A 23,811-nucleotide genomic window follows, 5' to 3' on the forward strand; every position below is an offset into this window, starting at 1 on the left:
AGCAATAATAACTGACATAATCCATGATAGCATGATATTTTTACTGATATTTGTAAATTGTCTTTCTAAAAGTTTCGTTAGCATGTTGCCAATGTACTGTTAAATGAGGTTAAAGTTACCATCGTTTCTTACTGTATTCACGGAGACAAGAGCAGTCGCTATTTTCATTTTTTAAACACTTGCAGTCTGTATAATGCATAAACACAACTTCATTCTTTATAAATCTCTCCAACAGTGTAGCAATAGCCGTTAGCCACGGAGGACAGCCTCAAATTCACTCAGAATAAAACTTTTAACATCCAAATAAATACTTTACTCACATAATTCAAAGCATGCATGACGAACACCTTGTAAAGATCCATTTGAGGGTTATATTAGCTGTGTGAACTTTGCAAATGCGCTGTAATATAGTCGACAGCTCGTGTGGCAGGAAGCACGCGTCTTAAAGGGGCAGCGCCGAGTGTATATCAGTGCATTGTTAAAGGTACAATATGTAAAATTTTTGCAGTAAAATATCCAAAAACCACTAGGCTAGTGTTATATATTTTGTCCAGCTGATTATTAACAATATCTCTAATGTTTTCAACTACTTGTAAATCATGAGAAAATTCCCATTGTAAACAGTGACACGGGGCAGTGCAGTCGCCTGTCAAGGACGTCAGTTACCTTTGTTACCGCCTTTACTGACGTAGAAACCACATGACAACAGTGCCATGGACAAAAGCGGAAGTAGAGTTAACGTCAAGCAAACCACTAGCTTGCTTCAAGCAGTTCCTTATTTACTTCTTGCACGTTTTATGGTGGATTGTGTTACTTATTTATGGAACATAATTACTGTTTGCCATCTGCCGCTGGTTCTGTCGACAAGGACAGCTCCCGTAAACTCATGACCGGAAAAGCGGAAGCGGCGCCGGCGGCTGTGTCATAATAAAAGTCCCGCTGCTCGTGAGGCATGTGTTGATCAATGGCTCCAGCTCCTCGTTCAGCTCCCGCAACACTCGGTCCTACTCTGCTTCATACTAACGTTAATAATCGCATCCACGAACATGAGTTCTTCCAGACTCCAATCCCTATTCTTTTGCACCGTCCGTTGAGATGGAGACCACATGTCCCAAGTTTCCGCTCTAAAACTTGGCGTCATCAAACTACGCCTTTGTTTTGAATAGGCTTCTAGCGACCTCTAGCGGGAAAAAAATATCACAAATTGTACCTTTAATGGTGACCCAAAATAGGCAGTAAATAATTAAAAAAAATCTATGGGGTATTTTGAGCTGAAACTTCAGACACATTCAGGAGACACCTTAGACTTATATTACATCTTGTGAAAGAACGTTCCTCGGCACCTTTAACTTTTTTAGACCCCAATAAAATTAATTTCCCAAGTTGCTAGACACAATTAAATATAATGCTGTCCATTTAAAATGAAGAGACAATTTTGTCTTTTTTACTATAATATAAAATTTCTATAAAGACATTTACTGATGTGTTATGAGTAATAAATCAAACATTTGTGTGATAAACTGCAAGCATAAGGTTAGGAGGCAACACGTATAGAAATAAATTATGAAAATGTAAAGGGCCTTAAGATAAATGCTTCAGATAAATAAGGTTTTGAGCTGCAAATTATCTTCACATTCATTTGAAATTGTCCTGTGACATCCTGTGACGTGATTCAAGGGAAAAATATAAAGGTACGAGAGGAAAAGCTAAAATGATGGTGTTGAAGACAGAAAAAGCCATTTCCACAATTCAAAACTATGTGCACATTTCATGTACATTTATACATTATTACATTAGGGACATCTCCACAAATATTAACCAAGAAAATTAAACCAAATCTATACACCAAATCTATGCTTGATCTTATTTAATCTTATTTATCTGAAGCATTTCTGAAAAAGGTTCTGTCTCCAATTACTCAGAATCTCGCTAGTTAGAACTTGAAAATTATTCATTTCATAAGGAATTGTGAAAACTCAATAGGAACCATTTACTATTATTCTGTTTATTATTATTCATTTACTATTATTCTGTTGTGCTGAACTGGGGAACAACTGATGAACGCACAATTTAATGTTTGGTTGACCAATCACGGGATAGAGGCATTTCATTCCCGCCCACATATTAATTTTCTATCCCTTAATGTAAAAACAAAAAATCAAATTGTTTTTTTCTCTCTTTTTTATTGAAAAATGAAAAAGGTGCAAATTTCAAATTTTTCTGCTTTCAATTTTAAGTAAAAAAAAAAAAAATGTTCGGAAGATACCCTGATTGTGAACAAACTCAATTACATTCCTGACAAAGCTGTTATATAGGCCTACTTTTAAAAACTTTCTAAATATTTAAATACTGAAGTGATTGTCATTATTTTGATTAATTCATTTTTTAAATTATTATTTGTGAGTAACATTCCTTTAAGGATCACACCAAACAAATGTTTCCACATGGTAAGCACATATTTATTTCAAAAGGAATCTTAAAAGTTATTCTACAGAACAATCATATTATATGACTTCAGTAGAGGCTCCCTTCAGGTTTGAGGGTTTCACTCTTCTTTGGCCTAAGACAAAATGAAGCACATTCATAAGTCATGTGAATAATCAGTACTTTTTCAAGCATAAGCTGAATACTATATATATTTCTACTCTGTAAATGTGAGAAAGCATCTACTGAGTACAGACTCTGGTATTATGCAACTGACCTTTCCAGCATCACGGCTCTTGGCTCTGAGCTTGTTGACCTGAGACTCAGCAATGTCAGCACGCTCCTCAGCCTCTTCCAGCTCATGCTGCACCTTCCTCAACTTGGACAGGTGAGTGTTTGCTTGCTCCTCCTAAAGAGTATCATTTTTACCATGTTTGTTAACTAAGCTGTGGGGCAACAGTGATATCTCACCAGTAAATAAATGACTAATTAGTTAATAATCAATATGTAAAAATATGTATTACATACCGCCTCCTCAGACTGCCTCTTGTAGGCTTTGACCTTCAGCTGCAGCTTATCAACCAGATCTTGAAGTCTGTTGATGTTCTTCTTATCCTCCTCATTCTAAAAACATTTTCATAGATTCATTCTAAATATTGGACTATAAATTCATGTATGGATGACTCAATGGATATCGTCAGGCACGGTCATACCTGATAAGAGAGCTCTTTCACTCTCCTCTCATATTTGCGGACACCTTTAACAGCATCAGCCCCACGTCTCTGCTCTGCTTCAACTTCAGCCTCAAGCTCACGGACCTTTGATACCATAACATATATCAGACCAGTACAAGTGTAGTTAGTGCATGTTAGCAGCTTTGGGAACCTGAGATAATGCTTTAATTTTAGGAGAAACATCTTCAGGAGATTTTCTCCTAAAATTATATTTGTTGTCAATTTTAAAAAAATTCTCACCCTGCTCTCCAACTTCTGGAGTTGTTTTTTTCCTCCTTTCATGGCCAGATTCTCAGCCTCATCCAGACGGTGCTGCAGGTCCTTCACTGTGACCTCCAGATTCTTCTTCATCCTCTCAAGGTGAGCACTGGTGTCCTGCTCCTTCTTCAGCTCTTCTGCCATCATTGCAGCCTTTTGCATTAATACAGAAAGTCATTAGATCCACATTTTTCAAGTATGTAAATGTCTTTTGAAACATTTGTCAGCTAGTGTTGCTCACATCAGTGATGGCCTTCTTGGCCTTCTCCTCTGCATTTCTGGCTTCCTGTACAGTGTCATCAACTTCACTCTGGACCTGAACAAGGTCAGCCTCAAGCTTCTTCTTGGTGTTCAGGAGACTAGTGTTCTGGAAAATTAAAAGCAACAGTACGAACATTTTGAAAGATGCTCTCAATTTCCTTCAGGGGGTAGGGATGCTCCAATCAGGATTTTTGCATCCGATCCTGATCATTCAAGCTTTATATAATATGTAAACTCTCTGTTGACTCCTTACACCCTGAAAGGCATTTTTAATGATTTCATATTTAAGTGGCATATTTATTCATGCTTGACAATAACTATTAAAAAGTATATATGACATGTCATAAAATCAATTTTGGGCTTGTTCACAATCATGTCAACTGCATCTGGGCCAAATTTTGTGTTGATATCTCAAACCAATCAAACGTTATGCATTTGGAACCATGGTACCCTTTTTATCAAAAGTCCAAAAACCTCTCCAAACAAATGTGTGTTTAACTGAAAATAAGAACTTACTTGCAGGTGTATGTGCCACAAAGCATAAAATTAATTATAACATCATAGAATAAGAAACAAGTAATAAGATCTTGAATGATGAATGATGATTTTCCAGCATGTTTCAACTGTGTGCACCAATTCTATGATTCACAGTAAATCTCCTGTCCATCTGAGTGATCAAACCAATCCAAGCACACTATAAAAACAGTAAAACAGTGTGTGATTTGGTCTTCGACACATTATCCCTAATGGATCCAGTTTCCATTGGTTGAACTTTCAAATGACGTTGGAAAAGACTGCGTCATGATCGTGACATGATCGGATCCTGGAAGTCCTATGGCTTTAGCCAAGCAGCATGTCATCCTTACTCTGTAAGGATTTTCTGCAAGACCTATGCATCATGTTATGTTGTGTGTTGTCCCATTTGAATCGAGACAACCTGCTCTAAATAAAGATGTGTGATTTACTATGGTTTATGAATGTTTTGCAAAGATACAAAGCAGAACATGGAGCAAAAGCCTAAACTGTATACTGATTACATGCGCATCAGCAGCTAATTTTTACAGTATTATATATATAAAATGTGATCACTTTGTGAAATCAGCCAAATTTAGTGACTACTGATTGAGTCATAGACTATGATTATCGACTGATCCCAATCTGTGGCTGATTGATCAACACATCCCTAATTATAAGAAACAATATGCAATTACCTGAGAGTGCAGCAGCCCAACACGCTCACTGGCGTCCACCAGCTCTTGTTCAGCCACTTTGCGGCCTCTCTCTGTCTGCTCTAGAGCAGCTCTCAGCTCCTCAATCTCAGACAGCATAAGAGTGTTTCTGCGCTCCACCATGGCCACCTGCTCCTTCATGTCTTCCTGTCCTCTCACAGCATCATCAAGGTGTAGTTGGGCATCCTGAACACAACAAAAGATTTACAATTTTTCATTGTGCTTTCTGTTAGCTAATACTTAACACAGGTTAGATTGAACAAACACACTAATACATCCTAAAGCAGAAGAGAAGTCACATACCTTGAGTTGTCCCTGAACGTTCCTGAGCTGTTTCTGGGCCTCAGCAGCTTGGCGATTGGCATGGCTCAGCTGAATCTCCATCTCATTAAGGTCTCCCTCCATCTTCTTCTTGATTCTCAGAGCATCATTCCTGCTCCTAACTTCAGAGTCCAGAGTGCCCTGCATGGATTCAATGACTCTCTGGCTGTTCCTCTTGATCTGCTCCATCTCCTCATCCTTCTCTGCAAGCTTCCTGTCAATCTCTCCCTTGACCTGGTTTAGCTCAAGTTGGACACGAAGAATCTTGGACTCCTCATGCTCCAGTGTGCCCTATGAAATATAAAAACAACATGTAATTTCAGAATTAAAATAGCATTTAACAACACAGTAAAATGGTTCTAGCAATAATTCCATATTGATCTCTAGATACTGACTTCAGCCTCCTCCAGGGCGGTCTGAATCTCTGCCTTCTCAGTCTCCACTGTCTTCTTGGCCTTTTCCAGTTCATGGATGCTCTTACCAGTCTCGCCTAACTGCTCTGTCAGATCTGAAATCTCCTCTACAAGTAATAAAGAAAATATTATCAACATAAATATATTGTGAATGACTACAGATTTAACACTGTAAAACAATGAATCTTACGCTGCAGATTCTTGTTCTCTCTCTTGAGGGTCTCCAGATGATCCAGACTCTCCTCATAGGAGTTCTTCATCTTGAACAGTTCAGTACTGAGTGAACGAGCCTCTTTCTGGGCACCTTCCAGCTCTGCCTGACCTTCCTCATATTTCTGCTTCCATTCTGCCAGGATCTTTGGTGAAGATATTTCAGGGTCAGTTTTCGTATGTTACATGGTGAACAAAGCCCATTCTGGCCATGCTTTTAAAAGAGAAATTATACCTTGTCAAAGTTCCTCTGCTTCTTGTCAAGGTTAGCAGCCAAACCATTGGCTCTCTCCACATCAATCATGAGATCCTCCACCTCACCCTGGAGTCTCTGTTTGGTCTTCTCCAGAGATGCACATTTGGAGTTCACTGCCTCAACTTGTTCCTCTGCCTCTTGCAGACGCTGAGCCAGTTTTTTCCTGTTATACATTTTGTAACATTTAGTCAGAAGATGCATGCAATTGCACAAAATATTAACACATTTCACTTCTTTTGATGTTCATACTTGGACTCTTCAAGCTCCTCAGTGCGCTGGATGGCATCAGTTTCATATTTGGTTCTCCATTGAGCAACCTCGCTGTTGGCCTTTGACATTCCCCGCTGCAGCTCAGCCTTTGCCTCCTGCTCTTCCTCAAACTGCTCACGGAGCAGGTCACAGTCATGACGGGCTGACTGTACAGCATGGGCCAGTGCGTTCTTAGCCTATGGGACAAAGTCACATAATATTTACATTAATTAATTTAGCAGACACTTCTATCCAAAGCAACTTACTAATGAGGAATACAAAATGTGATATTAGCTTTATTGTATTACATTAGCTTTGTTGTATAGTGTTGTAATATGTTTATTGTATTATATTAGCTTTGTTGTTAGTAAATGAAAATGATGTGTTTTGAATATGTTATATTACCTTAACCTCCTCTTCAATATGCCTCTTAAGCTCCTCAATTTGCTGAGTGAAAGCTTGTTTGCCTCTGGTGAGTTGAGAAACTAGAGCCTCCTTCTCCTCCAGCTGACGGCCAAACTCACCTGTATAGATTTAAATTCACTGTATCAGATTGTGTCTCTATCAGTTAATATCAAAACAAACTTTGTGAAAACAAAATGTAAATAAGTGTGTTCTTCTGATAAGACTTTCAGAGATTCAGTGCTAAATAATCTTAATACACCATGCTCAATTACTGTTGGAATACTATTAATTTCTTAATGATTGTCATTGGTTACCATTTTCAGTCTGAAGTCTTGCTCTTTGAGCACTAAGGTCATTTATCTGGCGAATGTTCTCGTCATTCTTGGATTTTATTTCACTAAGTTGGTCCTCAAGTGTGCGGCACATCTTCTCAAGATTAGCCTACAAATACAAAAGTCATTAGATATTTGAAAAACTATAATAACAAGTTATTTATTATTAAGACATAAAATTCCCAACCTTTGCTTTGGCAACTGCTTCCATGTTGCTGGAAAGATCATCAATCTCCATTTTGTATTCACTCTTCTCCTTCTCAAGCTTTTGTTTGACACGCTGCAGGTTGTCGATTTGCTCTCCCAGCTCGGCCACACTGTCTGCCTGCTTCTTGCGTAGGGCAGCAGCTGTAGCTTCATGCTGGAGGGTGGACTCTTCAAGATCACGACGCAGCTTCTGGAATTCAGCTTCACGCTTCTTATTCATCTCGATCTGAGCAGCAGTGGCTCCTCCAGCCTCCTCAAGCCTCTCACTGATCTCCTCAAGTTCCCTGGAGAGATCAGCTCTTTGCTTCTCAACCTTGGCACGAGCAGCACGCTCAGCCTCAATCTCTTCCTCCAGTTCCTCAATGCGAGCCTGTGGTGGAAAGTTGTTAATTCGATTTTTGGTGATCTGTATTTGATCATAATAATCATACTTTAAAAAAAAAAAAAAATCTTAAAAAAAAAATAAAATAAAAATAATAATAATAATAATAATAATAATAAAACCTGAAGCTCCTTGATCTTCTTTTGGAGTTGAGCACCCAGAGATTGTTCATCTTCTATCTTGCTAAGCAGCTGGCTTATTTCAAAGTCTTTCCTGTGGGTGTTCAACAGTAAGTGGTTTCTAAAACAATAACACAAATTAACAATAATGTTTTCAAAGATTTCATGCTTTAATTACTTTTTTATTTTCTCATCAGATTGTTGCTTGTCATTCTCCAGGTCCATGATGGACTCTTGGGCTAATTTCAGGTCTCCTTCAAGCTTTCTCTTCGCTCTCTCCAGGTCCATGCGGAGCTTCTTCTCTTGTTCAAGGGAACCCTCAAGCTACAGGATAATGATATATAAAATATGTTCACAGCAGAAAACAGTTAATTTGATGAATAAATAACACATTTACATAATCAACTCACATCATCAACTTGCTGCTCAAGCTTTGTCTTGGATTTGGTCAGGGTGTTGACTTTGTCCTCCTCGGCCTGGAGATCATCCAGTGTCTGCTGATGTGCCTCTTGGAGGGCTTTCTTCTCCTTCGTAAGCTTGGCAATACTCTCATCCTGAGCTGCCATTTCCTCTGTTAGGTTTTTGACCTGTATGATTTTTGTTCCAAGTAAGCTTACATTTTACAATTAATATTCTATATAAAAATATAAGACAGAGATTAAATCTAATCTTAAAGCAACTCCGTCTCCAACCTTATTCTCAGTGGCATGTTTCTCCTTCTCCACTTTAGCCAAGGTGAGCTCCAGGTCATCAATGTCTTTCTTCAGCTCAGAGCACTCATCCTCCAGTTTCCTCTTCTTGGCTGTCAGTTCAGCATTGATTTCTTCCTCATCCTCCAGCCTCTCAGTTGTCTCTTTGAGTTTAGCTTCAAGCTGGATTTTGCTCTTGATCAGACCCTCACACCTTTCCTCAGCATCTGAGAGATTCTCAGCTTCCTGTTCCAAAAAAGTTCCAATATCACTGGAAACCACATTGCTCATTTTATTGGTGCCACAGTTCAGTTAATTCAAGTAAAAATACTCACAGATGCTACTTGCAGCTGCAGATCATTTTTTTCTTGCAGCAGTGCTACCATCTTCTCTTCAAGCTCCTTCTTTTTGGCTTCAGCTTTGGCAAGATCTTCTTTGCATTTTACAAAGTCCTCCTTCATGGTTGCCAGCTCCTTCTCAGTCTCGGCACTCTTCAGAAGAGGCTTAATCTTGTAATAAACCTTCATCCATGGCCAGTGTTTGACATTCATGAATGAGCGGATGTTGTATTGGATGGTGTAAATGGACTCCCTGTGAATAATTCATTATTAAATGCTATAATCATCATTATTTACTGTTTGCACAATTATCATTGATGTCACCTTTACTCATGACAATACTCACCTCCTTTCCATCATCTTCACAAACTCCTTTCTCATCACGTAGCCACGGCAGAGAGCCTGAGTCATTGTGACCAGAGCAGCCAGTTTCTCATCACGCATCTCCTCAAGAGTACCCAGAAGACCAGCTTTGAAGAACACCTAAATTTCCAATAAATCAAAAGATATTGATTTAAACCACATGAACAAAATACAGATATCATGATCCCTGAATATTTGAAATGTTATAAAGCAGAAAATAAACCTTTGTGTGTCCAAATCTGTACTGGTCATGATCAACATCGATGGATCCCAAGAGTTTCTCACTGGCCTTCTTGTTATCCATAAACTGTCCTTCAGGGATAACACTGGCATTCAGCACCTTGTATCTGAGGAAAATCGATAAAAAATACTTAATTTATTTTAATTAGGAGCCTCCTACAGCAAATGGTATTTTTCATGTTGTCCCATTCACCTCTGCTTGAAGTCACCATAGAGGATTCTGCTGGGGAAGCCCTTTCTGCAGATTCTGATACCCTCCAGTACACCGTTACACCTCAGCTGGTGGATAACCAGGAAGTTCTCCATGAGACCTATAATTAACAGTTTAGTTCATGAGCTTGGTAAATTAACATCATATATATATATATATATATATATAGTGAGTGCCAGAATATCTATAATATTTTTAATACTTTACCTGGAGTCTTGGACTCATTAGGAATCAGACAGCGCACAAAGTGAGGGTGAGTGCTCCTCAAGTTGGTCATGAGTTTGCCCAAGTTCTCCTGTGGAGAATAGAAAAGAATTGGCATGCTTTGTATTTCTTTTTCTCAAGTACAGCAATATTGCTATGATGTCATCTTTATCCATACCCTGAACTGGGAGGACACAGTCTGCATGGAACCACCCTTCTTCTTGCCGCCCTTTTTGCCAGCCTCTATTGAGATAAAGACACAAAGGATCTAGTATAAAAGTGCAAAACAAAGTTTGGTTCAATTGATTTTTTTTTCCCATTACCCTCAACAACAGGTGGGTAGAGAGAAGCCAGCAGTTTGACAGAAGACTTCTGGTACAGCTGCACAACAGACTCATTCAGTGGATCCTTGTTCTTGTCCAACCAGCCATTAACGTTGTAGTCCACAGTTCCAGCGTAGTGAACCAGGGAGAAGTGGGCTTCAGCCTTGCCTTTGGTAGGCTTTGGTTTCTGGAAAGCATTGCACTTGCCAAGATGCTGATCATACAGCTTGTTCTTGAAGGAAGTGTCTGAAGCCTTGGGGAACATGCACTCCTCTTCAAGGATGGAGAAGATACCCATGGGCTGTTTATAAAAGAATATTGTTTAATTATTAAGATTTCGAGCATGGAAATTGGAAACTAAAGTTCATAAATCAGTAAAAACCTTCTCAATGAGCTCAATGCAAGCAGCCAAGTCCATGCCAAAGTCAATGAACTCCCAAACAATGCCCTCTTTCTTGTACTCCTCTTGTTCCAGCACAAACATGTGGTGGTTGAAAAACTGTTGCAGTTTCTCATTGGTGAAGTTGATGCACAGCTGCTCCATGCTGTTGAACTGGAGGAAGAAATAACCATTTACTACTGAATATCACTCAATGTGCCATCAAAAAGGAGATACAATTCTTACATCAAAGATCTCAAAGCCAGCAATATCCAGCACACCAATGAAAAAGTTTCTTTGTTGTTTTGTGTCCAACATCTGGTTGATACGAACAACCATCCACAAGAACATCCTCTCATAGATAGATTTGGCCAAGGCGCTAACTGAGTTGTACACCTGTAGAATAGAGTGAATATTTTATGAAGAACTTCAGATGCACTCTTGATTTTCAGGTTTACATGCTGGAAATATGTCAGCATATACCTGTGGCACGGTCTGGCCTTTGGTCACAAACTCATTTCCGACCTTGACTCTGGGGTAGCACAAACCCTTTAGCATTTCAGCAGAGTTCAAACCCAGAAGGTAGGCGATTTTGTCAGCCTCTGCAGTTTTGAAGAGTTACAAAATAAACAATTTTCTTGTCTTGAAAACTAAAACAGCCTCTTAAAAAAAAAAATCTCTCTTATAGAATGCATGTTATGACCCACATTAGTACTATTTAGTCTCACCCTCTGTGCCGTCAGGCTCAGCCTGCTCCTCACGCTGCTTCTGCTTGAACTTCATGTTACCATGATGAAGCACAGCTCCAGTGAACTTGTAGATGCCCATTTTCTCCTCGTTAGTGAAACCCAGAATGTCAATAGCAGTCTGAAAATTACAGAGAAGAAAGAGCTTTAGGATCTGCCATATATAAATATACAATATGACAATATTCAAACAGCAATGACTCACATCAGTAGCAACCAGCTCCTCTTTATCATCAATGCTGGCCACTGTGATCTGACCCTGACTGCACATGGGGAAGTCATAAGGGTTGGTGGTGATGAGAGTCATTTCTGTAAAATACAGACATTTTTTTTTTTGAAAGAGTATCATCCAATATTATCTGGTGTTTAACACTGAATGGAATATGTGCACCTACCAATCAGCTCAGGCTTATGGTTGGTCATCATCTGGTAGAAGATGTGGTAGCCTCTCTCATCTGGAAGCTGGAATGTCACTCTAGATTTCTCCAGCAGATCTGTTAAGAGAATGTACTTGAGTCACAATCATCTGAAGAGTGACACACAAAGACAAATGTACAGGATGGAACAATGAAATCTTGTCCACCTACATGTCTCAATGTCAGCACTAGCCAGTTTTCCAGATGTACCGAAGTGAATTCTGATGAATTTACCCTGTTAAAAAAAAAATAGCATAATACATAAATAGTCTCTTTATATAGAACTGTGTATAGAAAAATCAAACACAACTGACCAACTTTACTGTAAATAAACAGTGGTTAACTTACAAAACGAGAGGAATTGTCATTTCTCACAGTCTTGGCATTACCATAAGCCTCAAGCAGAGGGTTTGCAGCAACAATCTGGTCTTCAAGAGAGCCCTGTGATGTTTGAAGGATTTTCAGTTATTGTATATTTCATGTCTAAACACTGTTTTTAGGCATTTCATATTCACATATCATATAGTTGGGGTTGAGTTTAAATCAACATCTTTCAAAATAATATATATGACAGTTTTATATCTCATACCTTCATTTTGCTGGCACTTTGCTCTTTCTTCTTGTCACCCTGAACTGCAACTGTGGCAAAGTACTGGATGACACGTTTGGTGTTCACAGTCTTTCCAGCACCAGATTCTCCACTGGTTTATGAGAGATTAAAGAAATGATTAAAATATATGTAGACTTTTCAAAGTATTTACAGAAGTTTATTCTTAAATTCTGTTTTGTAAATATCCCTATATAGATTTGCCGTCTACACTATACTTTCAATTTTTGTCATGGTCTGAGATTAAATGAAAATACTTACGTAATCAGGACAGACTGGTTTTCTCTATCTGTTGATTGTAATGTGTAAAATATCTGGTAAATATTTCTTATGTTAACAGCATAATCTAATTCCTTAATGAATTTCATATATAGAATTCAATTCCATAATGTCTTACCAGTCAGCATGAACTGATAGGCGTTGTCAGAGACAGAGAAGATGTGGGGTGGGGCCTCCATACGCTTTTTGCCTCTGTAAGCAGCCACTACTTCTGCATCATACACTGGGAGCCACTTGTAGGGGTTCACAGTTGCACAGAAGAGCCCAGAGTAGGTCTAAAATGAGCAGGGAAGTGGTCAGATTGCAACAACACAGACAAAATGAACTTTTTTATGAGCATTTTTATGTTGTTTCAGAACCTACGTAGATCATCCATGCAGCATAACGCTCTTTGAGGTTATACAGCACAGAGGCTTCATTGAGATGGGTCATCATGGCCATGTCCTCAATCTTGTCAAACTTGGGAGGATTCATTGGGTGGACATCTTCCTCCTTAGCAACTCTCTCCTATAAATTTGATACATTAGATATTAGATATAAAAGAAAACAATGTAATAAGTAATTTAATGAGCATCTACATGAAATGAAAATTGAAACTCACCTCCTTAGTGTCAAGCAAAATAACTGTGACTTTGCCACCATCTTTGCTCTTGATTGTTCCCTTGAGGTACAACTCTTTCTCATCAGCCACATAGCAGGCAGTCTTGGCATCAAATGGTTTGCTTTGAGCCTCGATTCTCTCCTTCTCAGGCTTACGAAGGTAAATGGCAGCCTTGCCATAAACGGCCATCTCTGCGTCCGTACTCATGGTGGCGGCTTGCTAAAATTTTGGAAAAGAAACATTAAAAACAAAAGTCTTATACTCCTTAATGCTTGCAAAAGTATCAAAATTTCTTTATTTGCTGCAACGTTTTGGTCCCATGACCTTCATCAGGCATATACAAACAAACTATTCAAAGAACAAACATATAAAATCAACTCATGACCAAACACTGCAATGAACCATCAATTATCAATCACAAACAGTGAAAATGAAATATTGACATACTTTTTGAATCAATAAAATAACTACTTATAATCAAACATACGGTCCACAAATCAAACATTCTGCGTTAATTCAGGCAGTTCCCATATCAGCTTATTTGATTTCTATGGACTCAATTAGCAACTCTCAAATAAGGAGCATTACTTAAACACAGTCTCTCTCCTTGCTTGGCTGCTTCCACTGCACGCTGCTTGCAACCCACCTCCTCCCCCAGCTCCTCCTTAAACTTGTGTTTAACTTAATAACCTCTTTTGTGTTATGGCAGTGGCTGTAACACAGTGTCATTCTGTTTTCATTGATGCATGCTCTGTTCTCAATAGGGGGAATTTGTGCTGCTCTCCCAGTTAAAAAAATGGGAGGTTGTCTAAGCTTTCATGGAGCTCATGAAAAGGACAGGGAATTTAGAACAGACCGCCAAATGTAACTTCAGCAAAATATGGCAATAAAAAATTGACAAAGTTTGTCTCTGGTAATTTTTTTACTGAAACAGTTTTCATAGAGGGTCTCAGTTTGTTAAGGTCTTTATAGAGTAATAATGTGAAAAAGCATCTTAGAATGTAAAAATTGTGAACACACTAGTCCTTAATTTATAGCGTCTCTGATTAAATCTCCTGTCACAATATACATTCTGCTGATACATTCTAATACATAAACTGCATAAATTAAACCAAATAGTTTTTTTTCCCCCAATACTTTGTTTTTTGTTTCAGTTCTGAGTACCAGTAAACATATTTGTAAAAAGTGTCAAGAGTCCCACTTAAAATCAGCCCATAGACAAGTATAAAATTCTTAAAACTCATTTATCAAAAACAGTAGCACAGCTACTAAGCTAGAGTCTACATGCACCTGACAACATGCTAATATTCAACCACATCTTTAATGCAGTAATGCAGTGTATTACTACCACCTACCTTCCTGCTCCTGAGACCAGATTAAATTTTTACAACCCTGTAAAGGAATTCAATTAAACAAACTACATTTAGGTCAAAGATGGTAATAATTTTTTTTTAAAGAATTTATCTTCTGTCATATCAGTTATTTGTATGAGTTCATACTAAAACAACAACATCAACTGCAAAGTATTTCAGCTTCTTACCACAAGCTGGAACTCCTCTAGGCTCCTGTGAGACTTGCTGTGCTCTCCTTAAAACTTATATTGAGGTCAATTTGCACACTAAGCAGAGGCTATAAATGGATAAGCTAATTTATGGTATGAAGGTACACCTATTCATCAACAGATATGGCAGCATTTTACACATCACTTATAGGTGTATATAGTAATAGTTTGATAAGGTGTCCACATATGGATTAAATGACATAACAGTCATAGTCATAATAATTTATTTTTACATTTACATATTTTTAAATATCTATTTACATTTATGCTTAACAAGCATATGACTAACAAAAAAAATAAAATAAAATAAAAAATCCTTTTACAAAATCTGTATAGGCATACAACTGCTATTGATTTTAATTTGTGGGGAACTGTTTTTAGTTGAAGCTTAAATTGGAATAATATTAAAACAAATATAAATGACACATTTAATATCTAATATTTTTATAACAAACATGTATTATAACAGACAAGCCCATATAAGTAATTGACTGGAAGATTGCCATCCAAGCTGTCTCATAAAAAAAATACCATGATAGTGAAGTAGAGTGTCTATTTATACCTAATGCAGACTGATGCTTTTTATGATTGGGATGGGTAGACTACAGTATATTACTGAATGAGAGGAAAGATTCAGTGATTTATCCTTTTACTTTGTTGTGAACACTGTAGTGTTTCCATTTTTATTGCTGTTAATTGCAATGTTTCCATATTTTAATGTAAGGCATCTTTATACTTTAGAAGTGGTAAGTAAGTAAACTTAAGAAACTTTTATTTATATAGCACCTTTCACAGATATAAATCACAAAGTGCTTTACAAAGTACAACAATATTAATAAAAGAACAATAAAACTAAGATAAAACTATGATAAATAAAATTAAAACCAGAAAATAGTAAAACATAAAAGCCCAATCAACTAAAAGCCTGTCTAAATAAAAGTGTCTTCAGCTGCTTTTTAAATAAAAGTGTCTTCAGTTACTTTTTAAATAAAAGTGTCTTTAATTAATTCAGGGGGGTCAAAGTATTGTTGCAATTAGTCATCACAACAATAAAGTACATCTAACCTAAAATGCTGAAGAAAAAAACAAAACATTTGCTCATTTTAAAGTTTTAAAGATTCACTTTTCTTTGGCTTGGGAAATGAGGAACAGGCAAATTAGACCTGAACCAAGTATCAATTTGGTTACATAAGCTGCACTTCTGGGAATGAGTACAAGGGGCCCAGAGCTATGGGGGCCACAGCGATTGCCCTGAGTGCCCTCATATCATGGATGTGGAGTCTCTCTCCATTTAGTGATGCCCTTGCGAGTATAGTGATGGAAGATGATGATGAAGATAAGGAATTATACCCTCATCTTCTAGACTATGATGAAGAGGAGGAGGAGGAGGAGGATGCCATTGAAAGAAATTATAGTCTGCCCCAACCCAAATTCCACTCCAAGATAGGTATTCCACTCACCTGCTCTACAATTCTACAACTGTTGATCATTTGCTCATGATGTGATCCACTCAAATGGTGCAGAAACAACAAAACTGTTAACTTTGTTCTTCTCTATGATAATTATGCCATTTCTGGGTTCATTCTGACTCTACTGAACTCAAGGTGCTGCATGTACTTTGTCACTGCTATGCTGCAACTTCTAAAACTTCTTTATTAAGATCTTCAATGTCCTCACCATTTTTTTTCCCTACATCATCCTCCCACCTAATTAATCTCGTCCACCTAGTAACTAGGCCCCCCTCCTATCCTGCAGTGAAATTAGACCTTATGGAAGTCTGTTGCAGCACCGTGGCCAAATTTTTCATCTATTGGCCCTCTCAGTAGGTGGGCCATGGGGCAGAGAGGGATCTCTATGATGATAAGAGCTTACTGTCATGCCTTGCGCCAGTTGGACGATTCATCCCAGCGGTCTAGGTGTGCCTGTTAAAGGGGTGGTTCAGTGTTTTTTTTTTTCTAGGCTTGATTGTGTTTTTGGGGCACAGTTTAACATGTCTTAATGCTTCGTTTTTTTTGAAAACACTGGATTTTTTATATATTTTACCTTTATTCTACACCTCTGTTTCCACTATCATATGAATGGCTCGTTTGGCTTCCTGCTTCTATGATACTACTCCCTCCGAAATAGGCAATGTGCTCAGATTGGTTAGCAGGTTGGTAGCTGGCCCAGAGTATCGTGATTCACTAACAGGTCTGGAAACGCCATGCCCCCTACCATTCATTGTTATGTGCTTCAGTTGAAATGTAAACAATGGCGTCTATATTGCTGCATCAAATTAAGCTGAATCAGATCCAGATGAAGAGGGTCAAGCAGAACCTCTGCAATCTTGGCTTTTAAAGGACTTTCATGAATGGTATTTAATTCATTTAATTTTTTTTTTTTTTTTGTCAAAGTGTTTAGATATTCTGTCACTGCGGTTTGTTAGCTTTCAATATACATTTTTATCCTGATTAAAGCTTTACTGTAGCCGAATACATGACTGAGAAGTAGCATTTTTGTAAAGGTAACGTTAGCGTTCAAATTATAGCATGACAACTGTTATGAACTATACGTTTGAAAGACACGTACAAACAATAAAACGTACTTACTACTTAGTTTGAAGCCAATAAACAGCAGCTTCTGTAGTTAAAGACTGCGGTCAAGCCAGCCGCCACCCAGAAATGAGCGGTCAATCTAGCCGCCCCTATATTTCGCGGTCCGCGCATACACTTGGTATTACGGTAAGACTGTCTGTGAACCGATCTGAACGTGATTTCACATTCATTCATTTATTCAGTCAGTCAGTCAGTCAATAAAAATAACTATAAAAAAAAAAAATTCACAGCTCAATTTCACCTGAAAATTATAGTAAACCTCAAAGCCTGACATTGTATGCTGCTGAATTCCAAAATTAAAGCCCTCCAACACTCATACGCTGTTTTGTCCATACATTGTGAAACTGAATACATTTCACAGAACTATTTTACCTCGTGTGGAGAGGACACCTTATCACAGTGTTAACGGCACCGTTTCAGCAGGATATTCTGATGTTGGATTCCAAAATAAGAGCCCCCCCCAAAACTCATGTTTCTGCTGTTTTGTTCATATTTCAGAAATTCATAAAAAATAAAATCCTAGTTTCCACAGACTAATTTCACCTCAGCTGGAGAGGACACATTCTCACAGTGTCAACTGCACCGTTTCAAGACATTCTGATGTTGCATTCCAAAATAAGAGCCCCCCAAAACTCATGTTTCTGCTGTTTTGCTCAAATTTTCAGAAATTCATAAAAAATAAAATCCTAGTTTCCACAGACTAATTTCACCTCAGGTGGAGAGGACACATTCTCACAGTGTCAACTGCACCGTTTCAGGACATTCTGATGTGGCATTCCAAAATAAGAGCCCCCCCCCCCCCAAACTTCATATCTATGCGCTGTTTTGACTATACGTTCAGAAAATCATAAAAATAAAAGTCCTAGTTTCCACGAAACAAATTCACCTAAGATGGAGAATACACCTTCTCATAGTGTCACCTACATCGTTTCAGGACATTCTGATGTTGTGTCCCAAAATAAAAGCCCCCCAAACTTCATATCTATGCGCTGTTTTGTCTATACATTCAGAAAATCATAAAAATAAAAGTCCTAGTTTCCACAAACCAATTTCACCTCAGGTGGACAGTACACCTTGTCACGGTGTCAACTACACAGTTTCAGGACATTCTGATGTTGTATTCCAAAATAAGAGCCACCCCAAACTTCATATCTATGCCATGTTTTGTCTATACATTCAGAAAATCATAAAAATAAAAATCCTAGTTTCCACAAACCAATTTCACCTCAGATGGACAGTACACCTTGTCACGGTGTCAACTACACAGTTTCAAGACATTCTGATGTTGTATTCTAAAACAAGAGCCCCCCAAACTTCATATCCATGCGCTGTTTTGTCTATACATTCAGAAAATCATAAAAATAAAAGTCCTAGTTTCCACAAACCAATTTCACCTCAGATGGACAGTACACCTTGTCACGGTGTCAACTACACAGTTTCAAGACATTCTGATGTTGTATTCCAAAATAAGAGCCCCCCAAAACTCATGTTTCTGCTGTTTTGCTCAAATTTTCAGAAATTCATAAAAAATAAAATCCTAGTTTCCACAGACTAATTTCACCTCAGGTGGAGAGGACACATTCTCACAGTGTCAACTGCACCGTTTCAGGACATTCTGATGTGGCATTCCAAAATAAGACCCCCCCCCCCCCCAAACTTCATATCTATGCACTGTTTTGACTATACGTTCAGAAAATCATAAAAATAAAAGTCCTAGTTTCCACAAAACAAATTCACCTAAGATGGAGAATACACCTTCTCATAGTGTCACCTACATCGTTTCAGGACATTCTGATGTTGTGTCCCAAAATAAAAGCCCCCCAAACTTCATATCTATGCGCTGTTTTGTCTATACATTCAGAAAATCATAAAAATAAAAGTCCTAGTTTCCACAAACCAATTTCACCTCAGGTGGACAGTACACCTTGTCACGGTGTCAACTACACAGTTTCAGGACATTCTGATGTTGTATTCCAAAATAAGAGCCACCCCAAACTTCATATCTATGCCATGTTTTGTCTATACATTCAGAAAATCATAAAAATAAAAATCCTAGTTTCCACAAACCAATTTCACCTCAGATGGACAGTACACCTTGTCACGGTGTCAACTACACAGTTTCAAGACATTCTGATGTTGTATTCTAAAACAAGAGCCCCCCAAACTTCATATCCATGCGCTGTTTTGTCTATACATTCAGAAAATCATAAAAATAAAAGTCCTAGTTTCCACAAACCAATTTCACCTCAGATGGACAATACACCTTGTCACGGTGTCAACTACACAGTTTCAAGACATTCTGATGTTGTATTCCAAAATAAGAGCTGGCGACTTCCGGCGACAAGAGCGACAGTGACCGTTGGCGACGGAATGTAGGCGTGTCAAGCGACGAGAGACAAGCGACAAAAGTTCAGGGCTGCGTTCAGCCCCGACAAAATGTTGCAAAACGTTTTTTACTGTAAACGGAAACGGTGGCGCGTTGAACACCTTGTTGTGATGACGCAAGCGTTGCAACTATGGCAACTGAGAAGGACATTCTTTGTGTTCTTTTTGAAGAATTTTCGGAGCCTGATGATGTCGGTATAAATACTAGGTGTTTACTGCAACATACGCTCGATGTTACAGTCACTGCCCTTAAGAATAAAGAATAAAAGAGAATAAAATAAAAGAGAATAAAAGAGAACATAAAAGAGAACATCTCAATACAGTGAAAGGATTTGTGGAAACTTCTCATTATTGTGATACAACACTTGCCTTGCATTTCAGGATGAAAAGACAAACATTTCAGGTGAAGGATAATCCACTTCTTACCTCCCAGACTGTGTTATGATCTATATTATTTTATTGTTTAATAGGCTTATCATTAATGCTGATCACTGTTGTTGTGCTTTGATATTGTAATATTTACCATTATATAATCAGAGTATAGAAAAGTTTATCAAAGTGTACCTTCACAATACAACACCAAAATATATAAGTAAAGTATTTTTATGTTACATACCCAGTGTGCGAGCTGTCTCTTTAATACCGCGTGGTTTATATACATCTTGCTGCTGATTGGGCTGACATTTCTAACACGCCCACCAAACAAGAGAAAACGCATCTCAAACCCGTTGCACACCGTTTCCAGGAAACGTGTCGTTCAACCCGGAAAACGTAGCAAAACGTTGTGCACCGGTGTGAGCTTGAACGTGCCCCAGATATTTCAACTTTATGCAAATCAGGAGCGAATTTCGCGAGCGACAGCCAATAGGAATGAAGCTCTCTGGAGCTCACGTCACCGTCTCGAGTGCAGACAAGACAGTTCCGGAGCGATTTCACTGTTTTATATGATTTGACTGTACATACATGGATATTAAATGATGCGTGGAAAAGAAACGGTCGGCAGTCTTGTGAGTTTGATTCATACATTTTGTGTTGTTATTATATGATGCTGTGAGCAATTTAGCACTGCTGCAGTTCATATTACAGTTTCCCCTGCATTGTGTTTATTATTAGGGACAAGAAAATTGATTATTTGTCAAATTCGAATGACATTTTAGTATTTTAGACAGTATGAGTGAGTTTAATTTAATTGATAGACCGATCGTTAATCTAGTTAATTATTTAATGCACCGAGCTCTGCAGTCACAACAACTGCAGAATATTACTTTTAATTATTTTAAACCTAATTCCTTGTCAAATTAGAATGATTTCTTAGTTTTATATATCATTTGTGATTGCATTTTCTATAGATATGATCAGATGTGCAGTGACATTAGAGCGACAGCACTAGGAACGCCCACAAGCGACTTCACAGTAGGAGACTATAGCAACATGCAGCGAAAAAGTCGCTGGCGGTGTGAACGGGGCTTAAGGGTTTTGCACGACTGGATACAAGATAGGGCTAGGTGACCACCTGTCCCGCTTTGCGTTGTACCGCACAGCATTTTGACTCAATGTCCCGCACGTCGCATATTGAGAAAATGTCCCACATTTTCATCAGTCTGTTGGTTTTCACTTATAATATTAAGAAAACGTGCATGCGTTCTTTTGCTTTTTAAGAAAGCATTTTATTTATTCTTTTTGCTGCGTAGTTTTTCACCTACCAGCGCTTCGACAGAAGTAACATCCCAACAGCCCTTTTTTAAATCCTATCCAGTGGTTGAAAAGAAAGGAGTAAACACGGTCACTAATTGGTTGTGACGGCTGTCAATCCAAATGTGGAGCGGAGTTGGACTTGGTCAGAACTGTTTCAAAAATAGGATGACGAGACCGGTTTTTGGTGTTCTGTCCCCAGAAATGTCCCCGTTTTACATATTGCTTAAAACAACCCCTATATACATTGCAAAAAGACCGACGAGCGTAGAATGCAGCCTGCTGGAGAAATTGTGTAGTGATCATGTTCTCCAACAGAGGGGGCTGTGCAGCTACACTTGGTCGCGCGCGCGCCTCTAGTTCATGAGGAACGTGATCTGGATCTGGACCAGAGCAAAGCGCCATTATCGTCAAATATCAAAATAAACATCGTTATCAGTTTCAAGGTTAGTATTAACTATTCATACTGTTTGTATGTTTTATAACCGGGCCTCACAGGGTGCGAGATTTTTTTGCACAATTTTAAATGTCCACATAAGTTCCGTAAAAAAGCAGCAATTTCCACACACTCACATCACGTGGTGAAGGTACGCTCTGAAATGAATATAAAATAAAATAATACACGTACTTTGTGCTTAAAATGGGTCTAAAATGCAAAATAATAGTAACAAATATTTATTTCTGTATAGTAGCTAAAACAGCTTGTGAAAATTAAAATATTAAATTCTGTAATATTAAAAAAATGTGTTAAATGCTGTTAAATAGGCTATTTATCTTCTTATAGGCCTATTTATGTTTTTATTTTTGTAATGTAATGTGCTTTTGTAAAGTCATACTAATGTTATAACAGGCATATTGTTATGAACTGCTTCTACAGTGGTTACTATTAATAGTGTAAAAGTATTTTTTGGTGAACTGAATTAAAACCAGAGCAAAAATCCTAATAATAATTATTAATGTAATAATAGCCTATAAAGGAACCCACAACAATTAAATACAAAAACATTCAAAAATGTATTGTCCTTGTTTTTTTTTAAATAGATAATACAAATTTGGCCACTCAAATAGGAAATGTCCCCAGTTTCCATTTCAGAAATCTGGTCACCTAATTCAAAAATAGTTATCTGCATGATGCCTGATGCCTTTAAGGTCGGTGATATTTAATTTAAATGACATGTAAAATAAAGACATACATTGTGATTGTTACAGATCCCTTGTTTCCCTGGACTCCATTTCCCATGATCCTCCTGTTTCGTCACCTGCACTCACTTCCCTCGTCAGCTCCTCATCATCACAGATCACCTGCACCTGGACTCTATTGTCAGCACTCCCCATATATTGCACTCACTCCCTTCACTCCTGGTCCGTTCTCTGTTTTGTTAAGATGTATGTTTGGTGTTCCCTGCTTTCTGTTGAATAAACGTATCATTCGTATTGTGGAAATCCGTATCAGCCTCATCTCTACCAGCATCCGTAACAGAAGAACGGACCTTAAACGACCGGATTTTCCACAAAAAAAAATGGAGACTTCCACCAGCTCCCTGGCTCCTGCTCCTCCAGCGCCTCTCACTCTTCTGACAACCGGCGATCGCCTCATCGGGCTCCTACAGGTGGGTCGTTCGCTGGAGAGGTATGTGGAGGAGTTCGTGGAAACTTGCTTTCTTGTCTGACTGGCCTGATGCTCAGTTGATCTCCTTGTTTTTGGATGGATTGGATGACGACACTATCCGTTTTGATGAACCTGTTTTTTGTTTCTCCTTAAGCGATACTATCAATTTAATTTTGTGGTTGAATGGCTCCAAATTCTTAGTAGAAGAGGTTCAGGATCAGTGTTGTCGTCCGGTCCATCCAGAAACACGGTTGGCCGGGCCAGTCAGTCAACCTCCGGCTTCCTCCGCATACCCCTCCAGCGAACTCCCTGCCTGCCCCAGGCTGGACCCATATTCCGCTACTGGGCCCAGTAAGCGGAGGAGGAGGAAGAAAACGGCCCCAGTGTCTCCAGAGCCCGCTCCAGTATCTCCAGAGCCCGCTCCAGTGTCTCCAGAGCCCGCTCCAGTGTCTCCAGAGCCCGCTCCAGTGTCTCCAGAGCCCGCTCCAGTATCTCCAGAGCCAGCTCCAGTCCCCACAGAGCCAGCTCCAGTGCCTGTGGGGATTTTAATTGTATTTGAGGGGATGAAATGGCCCTCAACCCCAGTCTCCTCCGAGCCAAGTTCTCCAGTCTCCTCCGAGCCAAGTTCTCCAGTCTCCTCCGAGCCAAGTTCTCCAGTCTCCTCCGAGCCAAGTTCTCCAGTCTCCTCCGAGCCAAGTTCTCCAGTCTCCTCCGCCGAGCCAAGTTCTCCAGTCTCCTCCGCCGAGCCAAGTTCTCCAGTCTCCGCCGCCGAGC

At 38.7% G+C, this 23,811-nt stretch overlaps 1 protein-coding gene across 1 annotated transcript; it reads right to left on the minus strand.

Moving 5' to 3' along the window:
• Window positions 1-2,439: 2,439 nt before the first annotated feature.
• LOC137035047 (myosin heavy chain, fast skeletal muscle-like) lies at window positions 2,440-14,754 on the minus strand. Its single transcript, XM_067408293.1, has 41 exons — window positions 14,737-14,754; window positions 14,552-14,588; window positions 13,197-13,415; window positions 12,959-13,102; window positions 12,714-12,870; window positions 12,578-12,605; window positions 12,299-12,410; window positions 12,058-12,150; window positions 11,881-11,944; window positions 11,689-11,787; window positions 11,499-11,602; window positions 11,276-11,414; window positions 11,031-11,149; window positions 10,794-10,943; window positions 10,551-10,721; window positions 10,134-10,469; window positions 10,024-10,086; window positions 9,849-9,936; window positions 9,624-9,741; window positions 9,414-9,537; window positions 9,174-9,310; window positions 8,825-9,080; window positions 8,493-8,735; window positions 8,211-8,387; window positions 7,979-8,124; window positions 7,804-7,894; window positions 7,280-7,669; window positions 7,075-7,201; window positions 6,761-6,879; window positions 6,356-6,552; window positions 6,086-6,269; window positions 5,831-5,996; window positions 5,623-5,747; window positions 5,210-5,518; window positions 4,889-5,092; window positions 3,658-3,783; window positions 3,399-3,569; window positions 3,138-3,242; window positions 2,953-3,048; window positions 2,702-2,833; window positions 2,440-2,560 (listed from the first exon to the last, which is right to left on the minus strand). The coding sequence occupies exons 3-41, from the start codon at window positions 13,401-13,403 to the stop codon at window positions 2,546-2,548; spliced, it is 5,832 nt and encodes a 1,943-aa protein (XP_067264394.1). The 5' UTR covers window positions 13,404-13,415; window positions 14,552-14,588; window positions 14,737-14,754; the 3' UTR covers window positions 2,440-2,545.
• Window positions 14,755-23,811: the final 9,057 nt, after the last annotated feature.

This window comes from Chanodichthys erythropterus, chromosome 13 (genome assembly GCF_024489055.1).
Source record: "Chanodichthys erythropterus isolate Z2021 chromosome 13, ASM2448905v1, whole genome shotgun sequence".
Lineage (NCBI taxonomy): Eukaryota > Metazoa > Chordata > Actinopteri > Cypriniformes > Xenocyprididae > Chanodichthys > Chanodichthys erythropterus.

Excerpts from the sequence above, each read along its gene's own strand:
- LOC137035047 (XM_067408293.1), bottom strand. The coding sequence starts at position 13,403 with ATGAGTACGGACGCAGAGATGGCCGTTTATGGCAAGGCTGCCATTTAC. Across the intron at positions 9,311-9,413 it reads ACAGATTTGGACACACAAAG|GTGTTCTTCAAAGCTGGTCT; the intron begins GTTTATTTTCTG and ends TTGGAAATTTAG. Across the intron at positions 6,553-6,760 it reads ATATTGAAGAGGAGGTTAAG|GCTAAGAACGCACTGGCCCA; the intron begins GTAATATAACAT and ends TTTGTCCCATAG.